Below are 19,165 nucleotides of genomic sequence, written 5' to 3' on the forward strand. Positions count from 1 at the left end.
AATCTCTTCATAGATAGGATAAGTTTCTAGTTACTCATTGGTTTACAGCATGTTCCACCTCACTAAAGTTGTGGGTTTGTAGAGAAAAAATTTCCAGCCTGAATCTTCGGGATTATACTGTGCAAGCGATCGGTAGCATATTGCTATGTGCTTGATATGGAAAAGTATCGTGAAAATGGCAAGATATTCTGGCACATGATGTGAAAATACGTATGTTCTTGTAATCCCAGTCTGGAGATGAGTGTAGCAAGCAAGCAGATAGGGGCCACAAACAGTAACGCTTTTGTGCCGAGGGCTCCCGACGCAGCCTTTGTGCAACAGTCTTCACGGTTTATGTACGAGTGTCTGGTGGTTGTAAGCTATATGCAGGATGCAGAAGTGGTGACTCTGTATGGCGCAGGATACGAATTGCGTGTTTACTAAGTCGACATGCTGGCCGGTGTGGCCTAGTGGTTCTAGGCGCTACAGTCTGGAACCGCGTGACCGCTACGGTCGCAGGTTCTAATCCTGTCTCCAGCATGGGTGTGTGTGATGTCCTTAGGTTAGTTAGGTTTGAGCAGTTCTAAGTTCTGGGGGACTGATGACCTCAGAAGTTAACTCCCATAGTGCTCAGAGTCATTTCAACTACGTCGATACAGTATGTGGTGGTGTACAGCCGCGTTGGAGATCGGTTTCATGCTGAAATATCCACGCTTTCGTCCTCAGTGGCAGAGCATGTAAATGAGGAAGTGTCTTCCCATATTTGACGACCTGTAGACCACTTTTGCAAGGTTTAACTGTCAGAGCAATATGGCGATCAGTACAAAATAGTTTCGCCGCTGAAAGCCTTGTCAGCAGCAAAAGAAACAAAGACAGGCAGTGCTCCCACACCGGTTGGTAAATTCAGTAAGAGTCAGTCAGTATGCTCCATTCATGCACAAGACATCCTTTGTGTTGGGACGTAGGAGCCTCTACGGACCGGTTCTAGCAAGATGGGGGCACGGTATCTACGCTGGGATGCTGTTCCTCATCCGCCATTGTAGCATTGGAACATATTCAGCAGTTGTAGGACACCGAAAATTCCAGCATTTTTCTCTTCTGCAGGACGTTGCTTCGAATTCTGTTTACCTAATTGTTCTGATTTTCCCGTCTGCACTTAGACAGTGCTCTTTTTCCAAATATCATGAATGCTTTTATGATTAACAGTGTTTTCTCGACCGTGCACATACATGATGAAGGCTTTTAGTGTTGAGAACGTTTACCGTTTCTGAGACGTATGTTGAAAGCAGGACGCCACGATTTCCAGGAAGAGTAGAACAGGATGCCTCATTAGGACCATCAGGAAGAATGCATTCGGTGTTATTCTTATAGGGCGAGAATTTCAATGCCGACAAGCTGAGACATCACGAAAGCTTCTACAACAACAACAAAAGTGACTGTTAATTATTTCTGCAACACTTTACAATTTCTGAGAGGTAGACTTGGCTCTCATTTACGTAGACCTGTGACGTCAGTATAACACTGACAACCTTTTATCTGCGCTTACAATGATGAGTCGATCAGCAATTAGCTCTTTGCTGGGCCGCAGATAGAAAGGCATTGTACCAGGAACGGTAAACACGTGAACGTGGTCCAAAGGCGTCTCGCATATGGGACTGGCATGAGCGTGCCACCAAGCATGCATTCCTTGGAACTCTGTAGGGAACAGTTCGCCAGTACGTTGCGGTTGATGATAGAAAGCGTTTTTATGTCCAGTGAGTGTTTGTGCACTGCATCATTTTTGGCTGTTTAAGCATTGTGAGCGTGTTCGCCTAGCGTTACACGTGCATTACGTTTTGAAAATTTACGAATTGTTTTCGTGTGTGTTGCATTATTTTGTGAACATATCTATGTGCTGTGCAATGCATTGTTTCAACAGTTTATAATTAGTGAGCGTGTTTGCAGAGCATTATACATGCATTATTTTGACAGTTTACTAGTTGTTTGCATGTCTGTACATCAGTGTACTGCATTATTTCGGTGATTTACAAGTAGTTCGTAGGTCTGTAAGCTGTGTATTGTGACCCCAAGCATGTCAGAGCGAGTGTTCTGTATCAGTGTAATAAATAAACTATATGAAATCCACTCCTAAATCAATCGTTCCAAAATAAATAAAGTGCACTCCTTCCTCTCTCCACCACCTGGACCCCCCCCCCCCCCAGCCCCCAAGACTGCCATGGGACGACAGCGCCCTCTGGTGGCAGTACTGTGTACTAGGTCAGTTGGACTCGAGACCTGATGGTGAACACACTGCTTGGAGCTACTGCCTATGAGAACTCAAATTGTTTAAATAAAGACTGCATGCAAAATTAAGACTAACATCCATCCTATCCAGTAGCCCAGCCCTGGCTGAGTCCTTTTCCCACCAATTCCAAGGGAGAGACAACGGTCGGATGACTTACGTTAGTGGAGGTAGCTGAAGTGACCTATTTTCCCAACACATCCTGCCACAATGTCATTGCGACATTGCCATATCTCCCACCGCCATCTTGGATCAGCCATTTTGAACAAATCTGGCAACAATGCAGAGAGGGGTGTACTGTTAAGTCAGGCATATTTGACTGCTCACCAGCGCAATCATATGTGTATATATCTTTTCTCTCTCTTTGCACTATTTGCAGTTCTATGTGATATTTGTATCTACACAACTAAAAGACATTTTTACACTTCTGGAGAACTATAAATAACGTTTTGTTATTCTGTCAAATTAAGTACTATCATTGTCAGCTGCACAAGATGACAATTGTATATTTTTTTCTTGACTACATTGTACTTATGTAATCTTACGCTGATGTTTATGTATTCTATTACTTCTCTAAAACATCTGATGCTATTCTTCTCAAATTGTTATATAAGCATTTTGTGTTTGCTCCTTGCCAATATGTTCGGCAAGATCACCGCACAAAATTCTTAAGTGAGGGTTGGGATTATGAAAGTTGGACATCTGTGATTCTGCTGAGTGCATACACAAACTCTGATCTGAGGTGGTATTGTCGCGTGTAGTAGAGAGTGAGCAGCTGTCGAGGGGACTCGGAAGTGATCGGACGCAGCGTGCATTGGAGAGAAGACGCGCGACATGAGAGGTCGCAGCTTGCCGGCATCGTGCTAGTAGTGTCGAAAGAAACTTTGGTATTAATTGAGGATTTTCGGTAATTTGTCTTTTCGCTGCACGTAGTTGTTGCTTGCTTGTGCACTGGAGAGATTTTGTGTACACAAACATTGAGACTAATATTCGTATCTTTTCTGTGGCCAGAAACGTGATTTTTGAGTATAGACATTTTGGAGTAATTAAGTCTGTGTTAAGTTTGTCAGTCTTTAAATAATATACTGCAAATAGAATAGACTATAGACTTTATTGGTTTCCTTAATTCTTTTTACACTGTTTAAGGCTAGTCCTCATCATTCAGTTCCTGTGTATAAAAATGTGGCAGCAGTGGTTGCAATTAGTCCATGCTTGCATTTCAGACTAAACCACTGAGTTATTTGTGTTTTACGTGACGTTATTTATCTTTGTATTATTATTTTTTCAGTGGGACCTCGTCTGCGACAGAGAGCAGCTGGCCAACGTTGCACAGACGGTGTTCATGTTCGGCATTCTTATCGGCAATGTGCTCTTCGGGATGCTGGCTGATAGGTACCGTGACTCTCCGATCTTCAGGGTACCATTTTATGGGTAATTTATTTAACCCTAGAAACACCAAGCACGGCCAAAAATTGCCCGTACATTTTTATTTTTTAAAAATGTCATGGCAAATATCCTTCTACGTTTTTGGGTCTTTTTCTATTTGTCTGTTACCTTATAATACACTATACTGTACGTTTCTATGGTTAAATTTTTATAATTGCAAGTACAAAATAGGAATTTTACGCCCAAGGGCACATTTTGCCCTGGGTTGGTACTCCACGCGACCACAATTCTTCCCTACAACCACCAATCATGGGCCAAATTTTCCCGTATGTTTTCCTTTCTTTTATTTGGTTGGCAACCTCTAACATGAGTTTTACAGTGGTTTGTTGAGCGTCTAATTGTTGAGTTTCACTTTCATTGTTGATTGTAGACTTGTCATTATTACTATTAGCAGTTTGTCACAGTAGAGCGATGCCTTTATTGTAAAGTAGATTTTGTAAGACGAGTTATAGAGGCTTGAACAATGCAGAAGTTCTGGCAGAACTGTTTCTTGACGACGAATTATCAGATTTAAGTGGTTTTGAGTCAGATCATATAGAAGTAGATAAGGATTCCAATGAAGAGGCGGTGGACAATGAAGAAGATACAAACCATGCAGGTAACGCTCCAAATAAATATGTTAAAAGTGCTGGCAGAGTGTATCTTGCAGAAGCTCTGAGACATAGTAAAAGGGATTTTGGTAACATAGTCCGTGAACGTCAAGGAATAACCAGTGCTGGGAAAGTAACAAGCATATATGAATCATTAAAAAAAAAATTCACTCCTGAGTTAGTACGGAAAATACTACCAGGACACCAATATTTCTTTATCTGATTTATGGTCAAATTTATTGGGAAGAGCGATTTATAGAGGAGCTATAGGTAAGACAAGAGCATATCAGCTATTGAAAAATCTTCGGTTTGGTGATAAAGGCACCAGGTCAGAAAGACGTGTACGTGACAGATTTGGGCTGCTGCGTGAAGTATTGAATGGAATATTCCCACGGTACTTCAGAAGTGGACCTGACAATACAATTGATGAAATGTTGTGTCTTTTCAGAGGTCGTTGTCCTTCCAAAATTTTCCTCGAAAGACAAACCTGGAAAATATGGAATATTAGTCACAATGCTTTGTAGTGCAACTGAACGATACATAATAAAAATGGAAGTGCATGCTGGGAAAGACAGAAGACCTGCCAGTGAATGAGGTCCTCTTGAGATTATGAAGAGACTGGTGGGGCGGAACCAGGTCCTCTTGAGATTGTGAAGAGACTGATGGAGCCAATAAAGAATACAGGCTATAGTGTCACAACTGACCGCTTCTGCACTTCTGTGGAGTTGGCGGACATTCTATATGAAGAGTACAAACTTACATTGGTTGGGACACTAAAATCAAACAGAAAACATGTACCGCAGGAACTTAAGATGACAGCAGGCAGAGATCTGTATTCCTCCAAATTCGCATTCACAGACCCATCTTCTAAGAAGCCGTTAGTAACAATTGTCTCTTACATCAGAAAGGAAAAACTAAAGAAAAATCTGTTGATGTTGTCTACATAACATCGTAATGCAGGAGTAGAAGTTGATATACCAAAAAAGAAAACACACATAAACCTGTATTATAAATCCACTAAGGGAGGAGTGGATGCTGTAGATCGAATGGTTAGGACATACTCTACAAAAAGGGGTACGACAATATGGCCACTGACAATGTTCTACAGCCTACTTGATATAGCTGCAGTTAACTCATACACACTGTTCAAGATGAATGCACCTGAATGAAAAGGGAAACCAAACGCCAGAAAACTGTATCTCCATGAATTAGGCCTCGAACTTTTGAAACCATACGTAGAAGAGCGAGCCATGCATTTGAAAGGACTCCAGTTGCCTATTATTTGCGCGATGGGATAGATCCTAGTAAAGAAACTAGACGTAAACAAAATCGCTGCAAATGAAGAAACAACTAGGAAAGCAAGGTGCTAATTATGCTTGAAGAATGCAAATAACCAGAGAGCAAGAGACATCACAAAAACCAAGTTCACATGTGGAAGCTATGGGCACCATCTGTTTAAGACTCATTCAGAATCAACCATTTTGTGTGCAGGAGGTAAATGTCATCTGTAAGTAACAAGATCCTCTCCAAGTGAAAAGTGTTTTCTGAGAGTTTTCAGTGTACCATAACATGTATTTTAGCAAGTGTTTTCATTTCTGTTTTTGAAACTCTCTCTCAATGACAAAGCTGTATTATTCAGTTAATAGATCAAAGAGCGCATAGAAACTTTAGACGTCCTTTATATTCAATTACAAACCGTTTTATCTTGTTTACACAAACTTTCACTGACCAAGATTTGACAATTCTTGGTTGTTATATTCACCCTATGAGTGTTAAAAAATTAAGCTTTCAGTTATGTTGTCACTATTTCCTATTAAACTAATATCTCAACGGAAACAGAATTACATAAAATAAAGACATATTACAACAAATTTCAATATTTACAACTTATTGTAAGACGGGCAAAATTGCCCTTGGTTGGTGGTCCGTGTAACCTAAAACACCTTGGTGTTTCTAGGGTTAATAATCTGCTATGCACAGGGAATTAATTTTACCACTGTATAACCACAACGTCCCAGGGAAACGCCGATACAGTGTGTTAGAAAAGAAGTATCACCTATACCTATCGAAACTACAAGGAAAGTTCCTGTTATGGTAGCTCCGGAAGCCAGTTGCTGTTGAGACATGGGCCAATCTGTCCTGCATTGGTCACATACTCCTGTAACGTTTGCACATCGTCCATGGGTAGGGTGCAAAATAACGTTGTAAACGTTCCCGTAGCCAGAAAGGCAACGAATTCAGATCTGGTGAGCTGAAATAGTGTTATTGGACATTAGATTAGATTTCCTTCCATTCCAATTGATCCGTAGTGAGGAGGTGCTCCAGGATGTAGAACATGTCAGAAAAACAATAATACATGACAAATATTTACAACTGAAACAAATGAGCTAATGTACCTTCCACAGGTTCCATGTGGAATGATCGTCATTTTTTAATTAACACTATATGAAAGAATTATTTTACAAGCACTAACGCACTGAATTTAAAATATAAAAAAAGTTTTTTTATTGATAAGGTAATAAACATGTAATAGAACTACTATAATACTTATTTACAATGAACACATTACTGCACTGAAATGGTGCATGTTACTGAATTGAAATTGAGCAGAAGTTATATTGTACTTTGCGGTGAGGTATTGTCACACGATCCGTAGAAAATGGAATGGTGTGCTGTCGTGTATATATCACAGACATTGTCATTCTTGAAGGTTAACGTCCTCCAATAGCGCTGGTAATTCGTCTCGAAGAAATCTGTGATGAACTATTACTTTTAGTCTGGTTGGTAAAGTGTATAGCAGCATGAGTCAGTAACCGACAGTTGCTGCCCATACATAGATATGGAAACGTTTCTGAAGCCTCACTTCCATGATTGCTTCAGCATTTAGATCCTCCCACACGTGCATATTGTGGTAATATACTATACCATTTCTTGCAACGGCCTACACCGCCAAGTATTTCATATTATTCGTTACAAGTAAAACTATCCATATCTCATCAGGTATTGGTTTCTGGACGTACAGTTATAGGAACTGTTCTTCTAGTACTGATCACTACTATCTCCTGTAGGAACATGGCAATTAAAAGAACAAGAACAAAAAAAACTTTGTATACAACATGAGGAGAACATAATCTACGATTCAACATGACACAGATTGTAGATACTATAGGTGATATCGGCAAACCAAGAATTATTGAGAAACGATTTCAGAAATAAAAGCTTTGCCAAATGTACATTTTCTAGTGATGGGAAGAGGTTGTTATGAATGGCAATGGTATTTGGTAATAAATAATTCGACTGGTAATATGGAAAGTTTCTTGTCCAACATATGGAGAGTTGTGGGGAAGGTTCTGCAAATGCAGTATTTATTTTCAATCGGATAAAAGCACCAGCTGCATTTTTTTCTTTTAATTGCCACGACTGATTTCTGCCCCCCAAAACCATATTCCAATTGGTATACGTCTATAGTCGAGAGAGCACAAAAACGGGCTGCAATCTCTCTGTCTGTCTAATTACGTTCTCTAACGACTATAGACATGAAGCCGCTGGAAAATGATTTTGGGGGCTGAAACCTGCCTTGGTGCAAGTAAATGGAAAGTAAGTGCAACTGATTAGTTTATCTGATATAGAGAGGAAAAAATCTTACACACACAGTGTCAAATGTAAGGTCATCAGTAGGCAGACTTTCGTAGAGTGACAAGAGGAGATGTGACTTGCACACAATCACACTGTATGGGAGGGACTTCAAACAGCACTGTCAGATAGCTTGAGATTACGAAATTGATTGCATTTTGCTAATCCGGCCTGACGTCAGCTGTTTGTGACAGATGAAAATTTGTACGAGACCGGGACTCTAATCCGGATTTTCCTCTTACGGTGAGCAGTCCCTTTAACCACTTCAGCAAACCGAAGAAGCTTCTGGGACCGCCCGAATTTTCTATATTTCACGGAGTCCACTAGCCTTGTTGATTCCTCCACAAGAAGAGAGAAATATTTTATCATTTTAACCCGTAGAGTTGACGTCAGTGACGGCTAAAATACCTGTTTTTCCGCAGTGTTTGTATATTCACATTGCAATGTCCCTCACACATGCATGTTTGTTCAGTGAGAAGAAATAAAAAAGTGAAGGTTTGCCAATGAGATTGCAGTTCTGTCAGGCGGCAGAGGTCTTGGAAGGTCAGTTAAACGAAATGGATAATGTTCAGAAAATAGGCAAAAAGATGATGATCAACGAAGTAAAGCAAGGGCAGTGGAATATAGTCGAATTAAATAAGGCAAAGCTGAGGCAAGTAGATTAGGAAATGAGACACTAAAAAGCATTCGATGAGTTTTGCTACTTGGGTGGCAAAATAACAGATCATGGCTGAAGTGGGGGGGGGGGGGGAGGATATGAAATGACAGACTGGAAATAGTAAGAAAAGCAATCCTGAAAAAAGAGGAATTTGTTAATATTGTGAATATATTTAAGTGTTAAGAAGTCTCACGGTATTACTCTGGAGTGCAGCCTTGCATGGAAGTTCTACGTGGACGATGCCAGTGCCACCACAGAAGACTGTTGAAGGTTAGATGGGTAAGCCGAACAATTAATAAGGGGATACAGCAGTCAAATGTGGAGAAAAATGTATGGCAGAGCTTCGCTAAAAGACGGGGTTCGGTTGATACGATACATTCTGAGGCAGAAAGCAACCGTCTCTTCCTTCATGGACGGAAGTGTGTCTCTCTCTGTGTGTCTGTGTGTGTGAGAGGGGGGGGGGGGGGGGGGAGGAGACAAAAAATGTAAAGGGAGACCAAGGCTTGTCTGCAGTAAGCAGGTTCAAATGGATGTAGGTTGCCGTAATTTTACAGAGATGAAGAGGATTGCAAAGGATACATTAGCGTGACTGAAAACAAGAACATAATATTCACATGATCCAAAACACGATGATTCTCTTAAAGTAGTTTCCCACGTACATGTGACTGTCTCCATTTCGTAAAACCGGCATTAATTGGCTCCATTTCTTTTTTTCAGATTTGGGAGGAAAAAGCCTCTGGTATTTGGAGTAATAATGCAGCTATTAACGGGAACAGCTGTGGCTTTCGTGCCCTGGTATCCAGTTTTCCTCGCTGTGCGATTTCTTCTTGCTATAGTAACTGGAGGAACGATGATAACTAGTTTTGTCTTATGTAAGTGTTGTTTATTTGTATATATTCATCCAATAGACTAATAATCTAAAGGCACTAGATTGTTCGTTTTTACGGCAGTACATTATTCGTTTTCATGTCCTTAAGATATTTACCAACCAGATGTTTAATCGAGTCGCTGTGTGCCTTTATTCCCTAAACACATATGATTGTTACCTTGTGCATGTTGGACAGTACAGTAATATACGATGTGCATGGTAACTCGGCAAATGACCTCCACCTGCCTGTAGAGTGCTGTAGTTTAGCTCACGCGGACTCCTACGGCGGAGTTCCGTGTAACAGAAGAAAGTGTAAATCACACTTTGTCCTTGTATCGGCGACGAGCTCGAATCAAACATTTCAATGACTAAAATTACTTTGTGTGACTTTTCAGGCTTTTCCGACGAATCTGTTGCAATTACAACTCTCGGGTTTGCCGTCGAATAATACTACGCAAATCCCACAATCATTTCATCGATACAACTGACCTCTTCAAGACTGGACTGGTGAATTATGATCAGTCGCGTCTTGTAGCAGTTACAATAGCAGCTACTACCACCTGAAGATGGCGAGTAGAGTAACGACTTGCACATCATCATCCGTTGGCAAACCGGAGAAGTATATTTGCAAAATTACTGTGTTTTGTCTCCGCAAAAGGCCACTTTTTCTAGCAACACTTTCACAAAACTTAGTTTAGTAGGACGTGTGTAGTGACAGGTAGCGCTTTTTACCCAGTCAGACGCTGCTGACGACTTCTGTTCACACAGATGATAAATTTTCTTCTTCTGTAGACAACTGCACTGTTATTAGTCTCTAATGAAACTATCTTCGCATCTCTTTCTGTAAACCTAGAAATAACACGAGAATATTCATAACACGCTGCTGTGGAGTTGTGACTTAACCTGTACTGGAATTCTAGACCTACCTTTGGCATACTTGGAACTAGTAATGGAGTGTCGTACGCCGTAAGTAGCAACCGGATGTCCGCAGATATCGGTTATATATTCATCTGCTTAAAAATACAAACGGATAGATGCATATGAGCGGAATCAGGCTATGTAACTTTGCTCACACGTCTCTCCTTCAGTCCTGTCTGTGGACGTTTCCCCCTGTTGTTATAATTCAACAGGAATCATTTTTATCTGCAGCTCTCAAACAGAGGCTCTGTTTTACAAATTATGGATGTCTGTTATTCCGGTTCCATTTTCCTGATACCCCTGGATGGACGCTGTAATGACAGGTGTTGTGTTAGAAGCAGGCGTACACGCGCCGGCATCATGAGACCGGCCGATGCCTACGCTGGTACTTCGCCTTGTCCACGACCTTTCAGTGAAACGCGGCTATCTGATCAAAATAGTGTAACCCACAAAAGGTTGCCATAACTATGAAACGTGTCTAGTTGGAGAAGCCACACGTTGGCACCCCGCATTTTCACTTAGAATAGAGTATTGGTGCAAAGTGTCTCTCACTCTCCACCTATCAGCAACCGTCGAATAATAATAAGAAAGATTAACAGCACTGGAGGATGAGAATATGTAACATCTCTCGCCAAGAAAACTGAAGGATTACTAGGAGCGCAGACTAAGAGTGTGACGAGAGTGACATATTCCATCACTGAAATGAAAAGATTATCAGTTTGGTACATACATAACAGGAATAAGTAAACTTTAAATACGAGGGGCATTCAATAAATAATGCCACATATTTCTTTCTCGGCCATTTGGTTGAAAAAACGCGGGTTTTGTTGCGGAACATCGTGGAATATTTCCGTGTCAGCCTCTATAGTTCCGTAGAGTTCAGGTAGGTGGCGGTACTATACGTAGCCTTCAAAATGGCGTCTGTAACAGAGGTGCGTTCCAAGCAGAGAGCTGTCATTGAGTTTCTTTTGCTAGAGCATCGCAGATATTCGTACGCGCTTGCAGAATGTCTATGGAGACCTGGCAGTGAACAAAAGTACGGTGACTCGTTGGGCGGGCGTCTGTCATGATTGTAACATGGTCGCAAAAACCAGTCCGACCTCCATTGTCTCTGCTGGTTGCATACAACTGTACTCATGTACTGTTGGAACGTGCTGATACTGTCATTCGAGGTGATCGACGCATCTCACACACCTCGCTGCACCACTGGCCGTCTGTAGGTAGTGCTGACACACTCGTCCACCGGTTGGGTTCTCCAAGGTGTGTGCCCTCTATGTTCCTTGCCTCTTAACAGAAGACCATAAAGAGCAACGAAGGATCATCTGTGCAAAATTACTTGCGTGTTACGCTAGAAGCAGTATGTGGGTGATGGAGAGATTTATTGATGCAGCAAGACATTGGCTCCGACGTCAACCTATAGAGTGGTACGATGCAGGCCCTCCCAGTACGGTGGCGTAAGACCGTCGCATTGAACGGAGATTATGTTGAAAAATATTGTTTTGTAGCCAACAGAGTGGAGAATAATATGGTGTGTTGGAATCCTGAATAACACCTACCTGCTTTCAGAAAAAAATGGTGCACTTCATACTGAACACCTCTCGTAGATTGAAGACAGTACTTCTTCCCAGCGCTACATCAAGTGACTAGCACAGAATAAACCGTTTTAAGGGCTGGACTGGTTAATCGGAGACAAACTAAATACATAGTACATCTGTAGGCAAATAGTGGCAGTGTTCATTCGGAACTGAAGAAATGTACAATATTTTTAAAAACCGAAGAAATACCGCTTCTAAACTAGTCTTAAAATCATTATCCACCGGTGGAAGACATCAGTAAAAGGTATGATTTCAAGGGCCACATTTGCAGGATGTATGCGAAACTTCTCTACATTCTAAAAGTGTCTGCAGGACTCCGATTCGAAACTGGACCGAAGATGGTCTGCATGAGTAGTTTTCACAAAATAAAACCTTAGTTGTTTGAAATTATGTAATAGTTCTTAAGTAAAATTACCAGGAATAAGTTCGTTTTCGCAGTAGTGTCAAGACAACTGTGTGGTCTATGGAGTCAGAGGGCACTATGCCGAAAGGACACTCACTTAACTTTCTTCTCCAGGAACGAGCTGGTGGTCGATCATCATTGCCAGTCCTCTACTACTGTACCTTCAGCGCTTACTTCGGCGACCATAGCTCTGCGCGGTTGTTGAACATTGTGTATTAAAAATGACGCAATTCTTAGCGTTCCGTTTTTGTCTAGACGACAGCAGAAACCTCAAAACCTCTTCAACAACATCGAATGAGTTGGGTCAATGTTTAAACTGTGGGCAAACGTGACTCCAGCCATCCACATTCATGTTTTCCATGATCTCCTAAACCGCTTAACGCCAAAGGGTCTGTATAGAACGGACGCTGACGCTTTCCTTCTCCATTCTTGTCCGCACCGACGATGTGACGCTGAAACCTTGTCTCTGCCCACTTTTCAACTTCAAAAGTCATCCGCGGACCGATGGGATGGACGGCCAGTGAAAGAAAACATTCAGTAGCCAGCAGCCATGGGGGCAGATGCATACTCAGTTGTACTACACAAAGTGTTTCGAAAAGATTCGTCCGATTTGAAAAGACCAAATCTTCTAGAGCAAGATTGTTCGCCGATAGGCCCGTGCGAGCTGTCTCTCACACTTCAGCAGTGAGCAATCGTCCGGCTCACAACGAGGAAATGGAAGGGGAAGGTTCCGGGAGGAGGAATCGGACGAGGCAGCTCGGCACGAGAAACTGTTGGCAACGAGTCTATTCTGCGGCAGCTAATAGTTCTACGTAGATGTAGCGCTTGAAGGTGGCTAATTAATGCCTTTCGTGGAAAATTCCTTTCCGGTAATTTTCAAGAAACTTTGGGTATGGAAGTCGCGCCTCACTGGGAGCGATATACAGGATGGTCCATTGATAGTGACCGGGCCAAATATCTCACGAAATCAGTGCCAAACGAAAAATCTACAAAGAACGAAACTCCTTTTTCACTTTGTGATAGATGGCGCCGTATTAGTCACAAACATAAGGCTCACAATTTTAGACGAACACTTGGTAACAGGTAGGTTTTTTAAATTAAAATACAGAACGTAGGTACGTTTGAACATTTTATTTCGGTTGTTCAATGTGATACCTTCGTGAACTTATCATTTCTGAGAACGCATGCTGTTACAGCTTGATTACCTGTAAATACCACATTAATGCAATAAATGTTGAAAATGATGTCCGTCAACCTCAATGCATTTGGCAATACGTGTAACGACATTCCTCTCAACAGCGAGTAGTTCGCCTTCCGTAATGTTCACACACGCATTGACAATGCGGGCACGTCAGATCCGGTGAACGTGCGGGCCATGGTATGGTGCTTCGACGACCAATCCACCTGTCATGAAATATGAAACATCTTGTATTAACATCGGTAGAACATTACGTAGGAAATCAGCATACATTGCACCATTTAGATTACCATCGATAAAATGGGGCGCAATTATCCTTCCTCCCATAATGCCGCACCACACATTAACCCGCCAAGGTCGCTGATGTTCCACTTGTCGCAGCCATCGTGGATTTTCCTTTGCCCAATTATGCCGGTTTACGTTATCGCTGTTGGTGAATGACGCTTCTCCACTAAATAGAACGCGTGCAAAAAATCTGTCATCGTCCCGTAATTTCTCTTGTGCCCAGTGGCAGAACTGTACACGACGGTCAAAGTCGTCGCCATGCAATTCCTGGTGCATAGAAATATGGTACGGGTGGAATCGATGTACTATTCTCAACACCGACGTTTCTGACAATCCCAATTCTCGCGCAATCTGTTTGCTGCTGACGTGTTAATTAGGCGCGACACCACATGAAAGACCTACTTGGGCATCATCATTTGTTGCAGGTCGTGGTTGAAGTTTCACATGTGGCTGAACACTTCCTGTTCCCTTAAATAACGTAACTATCCGGCGAACTGTCCGGACACTTGGAGGATGTCTCCAGGATACTGAGCAGCATACATAGCACAGCCCGTTGGGCATTTTGATCACAATAGCCATACAGCAACACGATATCGACCTTTTCCGCAATTGGTAAACAGTCCATTTTAACGCGGGTTATGTATCACGAAGCAACTACCTTCCTCACTGGAGGAATGTTACGTGATACCACGTCACGTTTGTGACAATTCAGCGTCATATATCACAAAGCGAAAAAAGTGGTCCAACTGAAACATTCATATTTCTTTACGTACTACACGAATATCTAATAAAAATGGGGGTTCCTATTTTTTTTAAAACGCAGTTGATATCCGTTTGACCTATGGCAGCGCCATCTAGCGGGCCAACCATAGCGCCATCTGGTTTCCCCCTTCAAGCTAGACGAGTTTCGTTCTTTGTAGTTATTTCGTTTGATGCTTATTTCGTGAGATATTTTGTCTGGTTACTATGAATGGACCACCCTGTATATCGAATGCCTGACTGTCGAGATGGCGAGTTTGGATATTGTTTCCTGCATTGACAATAGAACCTTGTATAACATTGTTAATAGCCGTAAGTTAGTCTGTCCTAATATGCAGTTTAATTACTCTTACGTGGCGGAAGTTAATTCCCCGATTATATAAACATAGATATGCTTGGGGTTGTTGGCAAGTTAGCGTCAGAGGAACTGTGTAGACTGCCACGGTGAGAAGTGTGTAAAATTGTACAAGATGACCGCTGTTGCGGGCTTACCCTCGATCTCTGCTGCACAAAATAAAAGAAAAAGACTTCGGTGAAAGAAATCAGTTGGTTTTATAGTGCGAAATTGAGTATTCGTGCTGGGTAGAAGATTACACATTAACAACGACTCAGTGGATACCGCGTGCGACTAGTCTGGTTTCTGTCGTGAGGTCTGCTATCTTGCTGTGACAAAGGAAAGTGTCCCGTTCTCGCTTCCCACGCCCGGGTTCCTGGGTTCGAGTCCCGGCGGGGTCAGGGATTTTCCCTGCCTCGTGATGACTGGATGTTGTGTGATTTCCTTAGGTTAGTTAGGTTTAAGTAGTTTTAAGTTCTAGGGGACTGGTGACCATAGATGTTACGTCTCATGGTGCTCAGAGCCATTTGAACCATTTTTTTGAAATTACTGTAATCACCAGTTAAGGGAGAGAGGGCCGACCGGGTCAGAGAGATGAACTATGTATCTTCCAACACAAGTATTTGCATAATTTAAGCTTCGCAGGGAAATCTGTTCCATGTGACACACTCCCCATATTTCTGAAAGACATTTCATGAGTTTATCCAGGTGTTCCCGACTGCCTATTAACTACACGGCATTGTCCACCCTGAGAAACTGTCTGATGAGTAAAACAAGTGAAACTACTGCTTTCTTTATTATAATGCTGTAAAGTAAACGAGTATGCTTCCATTTTTAATTACATTCAGTAAAAAATACGTTCGTATTTTGTCGTCTATGTTGACAACGCCTAGACAGTCGAGCTTCTGATATCGGGGAGCGTTCAATAAGTAAAGCAACACATTTTTCCGCCAATTTTGATTGAAAAAATTCGGAATCTTTTGCGAGACGTGGTGGAATATTCCTGCTTCAGCCACAGTAGGTGGAGACACTATATTTAGCCTTCAAATTGGCGTCTGTAACGGAAGTGCGTTCCAAGCAGAGAGCTGTCATTCAGTTTCTTTTGGTGGATAACCAGAGCGTCGCAGATATTCATACGCGCTTGCAGAATGTCTACGGACACCTGACTGTGAACGAAAGCACGGTACATCGTTGGGCCAGGCGTCTGTCATGATCGTTAACACGGTCGCACAAACCTGTCCTATCTCCCACGTGCCGGCTGGCCGCGCGTAGCTGTGACTCACACAACGCTGAAACGTTGGGACACTCTCATTCGAGATTATAGACGGATCACGAACACACGCCTCGCTTCACAACTGGACGTGTCCGCTGTCATATTGAACAGAGATTATGTTGATGATCATGCTTTTGTAGCCAAAAGAGTGAGGGATAATATGTGATGTATTGGAATCCTGAATAAAACTAATTTGCTTTCAGTAAAAAATGTTGCATTACTTATTGAACGGCCCCTGGTATATTGCTCTCAGTGAGGGTTCGACTTCTATACCCAAGGCTTTTTGGAATTTACATTATTGCATAAACTGTTTCAATTATGAGTAGAGGCCGGATTATAAGCATAATAAAAACCTTAAAATATGTATGCAAATATGCATGAAACTTCTTAAAAATGCAAGAAAAGTGTCGAAACATTAACAGATCAAATAATAAAAAAACATTGTAGTTACTGCGTGCATTATATTTCAAAGTCGAATCTGTGCATATCATTTAGGAGGAAGAAAGCTGGGCGAAAAATCGGTACATTTACAACACTGATATCATTTTCTGAATACTTGCTGGTAGAGGTTTAGAAGAGGATCTTTCTGCGATTATTTTCTAACAATATGCAAAATGGGGACGCACACCATGTTTCAAGAATTGTTCCTTCTTTGCTGTTGTAACAAGCGGATGCAATGCGGGTGAGTCCCAACGAAACAGTCGATTATGTACAGGACCACCTTTGAGAGATATCGCACACAGAGGGGCACGCTCAAACACTTCGTAATATTATTTAAAAAACAGTATACAACCATGAATTTTTTGAACGGCACTAACTTTTAATCAATACAATTGCACCAAAGCATCATTTACAATTTATTTTACATTTTTCTACTATTTTAAACCTAAACGACCAAGTGCTGTTCCAAATGTTCGCTAGTAAGATTGTGTCTTCGATCACTCAAAACATTTTTATAAGCAGAAAAGGACCGTTCTACATCAACTGGAGTGAATGGGCAGTATTTGAATTTTGGTGCTATGTTGTCAATTACTGTTTCTGGCAAAAGTTCACCCGTCCCATTAATAAAACTATAAATTTGGACAAGGGTTCAAAGCCTGGGTTATTGTTTAAAATGTTTTCAGACCTTTAAGTTTTCTTGGGAGTACCTCTGACAATGACTAGTTCACTACAATAATTTTATTCGTTATCTGAATAGATTCATTCAACGCCAAACCTTGAGTTTCAAGCTTTTTAATACTTGCACGTATATAGAAAAACTGAGTGCTGATCACAGGAATATCTTTTTTAATACCGGAGTCATTAAAAGCTTCCTTGCACTGGCAAACTACCAAAGCCTTTGCACCCTCTAATGGCCTCGAAATGTTCATTGTAAAACAACACAGCTTCGAACCAAGTACCCCAAAGAGTTACCACTACTTCGGGAGATATAGGCACATTAGGTTGTTTTTCTTTGTACGTCTTGCGAGAGAAGGCGCCTTTAGAAACACTTTCTTTGTGGATGAGATCAGCTTATTTACATTCACAAACGTGGAACGTACTTCTTCAGCAAGGCAATGTACTCCATGGGCAAAACACGTCACATGAATCAAATTGGGATAAAATACTCGGAGGGCTTTTCTTGCTTTGATCATATAGGGAGCAGCATCTGAAATAATCACAAACACCCATTCATCTACAGAAGCTTCTGAAAATATTTTTTAATAACCTCATTCAAAAATCTGGCGCTCGTAGAATGATTTACTTTTTAAGTTCTTTGCAGCCGCTAAATAGAAAGAAGGAGTCTCTTCTTTCAATGCACCAACAATTAAATCTGCAATGTAACGACCACAAGTGTCTGTAGTTTCGTCAGCTGAAATCCAGATAATGGTGTCCTTGAGTTCATTGCGTATTTACGTAAATTGTCGGTATGTAATTTTTACGCAATGTTGATACGTGTTGTATATTTTGATTTAAGCAACATTTGAGGAGGAAGCTTTTGAGGATAGGGTTTGTAAGTTTGTGAAGAGCAATATTCCTTGCAATGAATGCTTCACATAGATCCATGTTAAACCGACTTTTTTTGGTTACCTTTGGACAAATCCCTGCTACTGCAACTGGCTGTAGTCAGAAGTTGTTGTCGTGGTCCTTAATTCTGCATTCCTGCGATATGAAGACTTGTGTTGATATGCCGATCTAGTTGAAACTTTTTTTTTGGCACCAAACGTTTTCTCGCAAACTCGACGATATAAAACAATTCCGTCATATGTAAATGATCCAGGATGGTCAGCTATCAAAGAAACGACGTTTCTTTCTCCGGATGGCATGGCACACAACACGTTACAAACTACGCGTCATAAACACGTTCAGCTATGTACAAGTAAATAGAAAGCTAAGCTGAAAGAATGGACGTGCGACTAAAAGCTTGCGTAGTTTAAGTTAACTGTTGCCGCCGCGTACGGTATGACAGCGGAGGGAAATTAACCGGGAGTGCGGGCGCAGGAGCATTAACTCTGCCTGCCTGTTCCTGTTCTTCTTCTGTGATGATTTCACCAGGCAGTGACCTCTCGGTTAGCCATTGCACGCAGTTCTAGGTCGCGGTCAATCTGTGAGACATCAAAAATACATCGAGCTAGAGATCGTCCGTCTAAATTTATAAAATATTGTAAACATAGACCGAAAATATGCATATACACTCGTTTTTAGTTAAAACATGCAATAACCGGTGAAAAGGAGCCAAATATTCAAATGCATATGCAACATATAAAAGCATATAATCCGGTCTCTGTTGATGAGAAATGGCAATGAAATAAAACTGAAATTTCTTTTATTTGGTGAGGCAAAGAGCATGATACCGTGTTTAAGAGTCATGCACCTTATGATAAATGCCGTTTTCGGACAAAGTTTAAATTGACATAAATAGGTATTTCTTCACTACTTTATTCACACGATAAAAGTAGAAAAAC

General features: G+C 41.4%; 1 protein-coding gene across 1 annotated transcript in view; it reads left to right on the forward strand.

Annotated features, from left to right (window-relative positions):
• The window catches only part of LOC126299195 (organic cation transporter protein-like), a 352,718-nt gene that overhangs the window by 208,180 nt on the left and 125,373 nt on the right, over positions 1-19,165 (forward strand). Inside the window, exons 3-4 of the mRNA XM_049990976.1 lie at positions 3,549-3,652; positions 9,305-9,459. Of these exons, the coding sequence (XP_049846933.1) occupies positions 3,549-3,652; positions 9,305-9,459 (259 nt within the window). The remainder of the gene's footprint in view (positions 1-3,548; positions 3,653-9,304; positions 9,460-19,165) is intronic.

Source organism: Schistocerca gregaria, chromosome X (assembly GCF_023897955.1).
Source record: "Schistocerca gregaria isolate iqSchGreg1 chromosome X, iqSchGreg1.2, whole genome shotgun sequence".
NCBI classification, from domain to species: domain Eukaryota; kingdom Metazoa; phylum Arthropoda; class Insecta; order Orthoptera; family Acrididae; genus Schistocerca; species Schistocerca gregaria.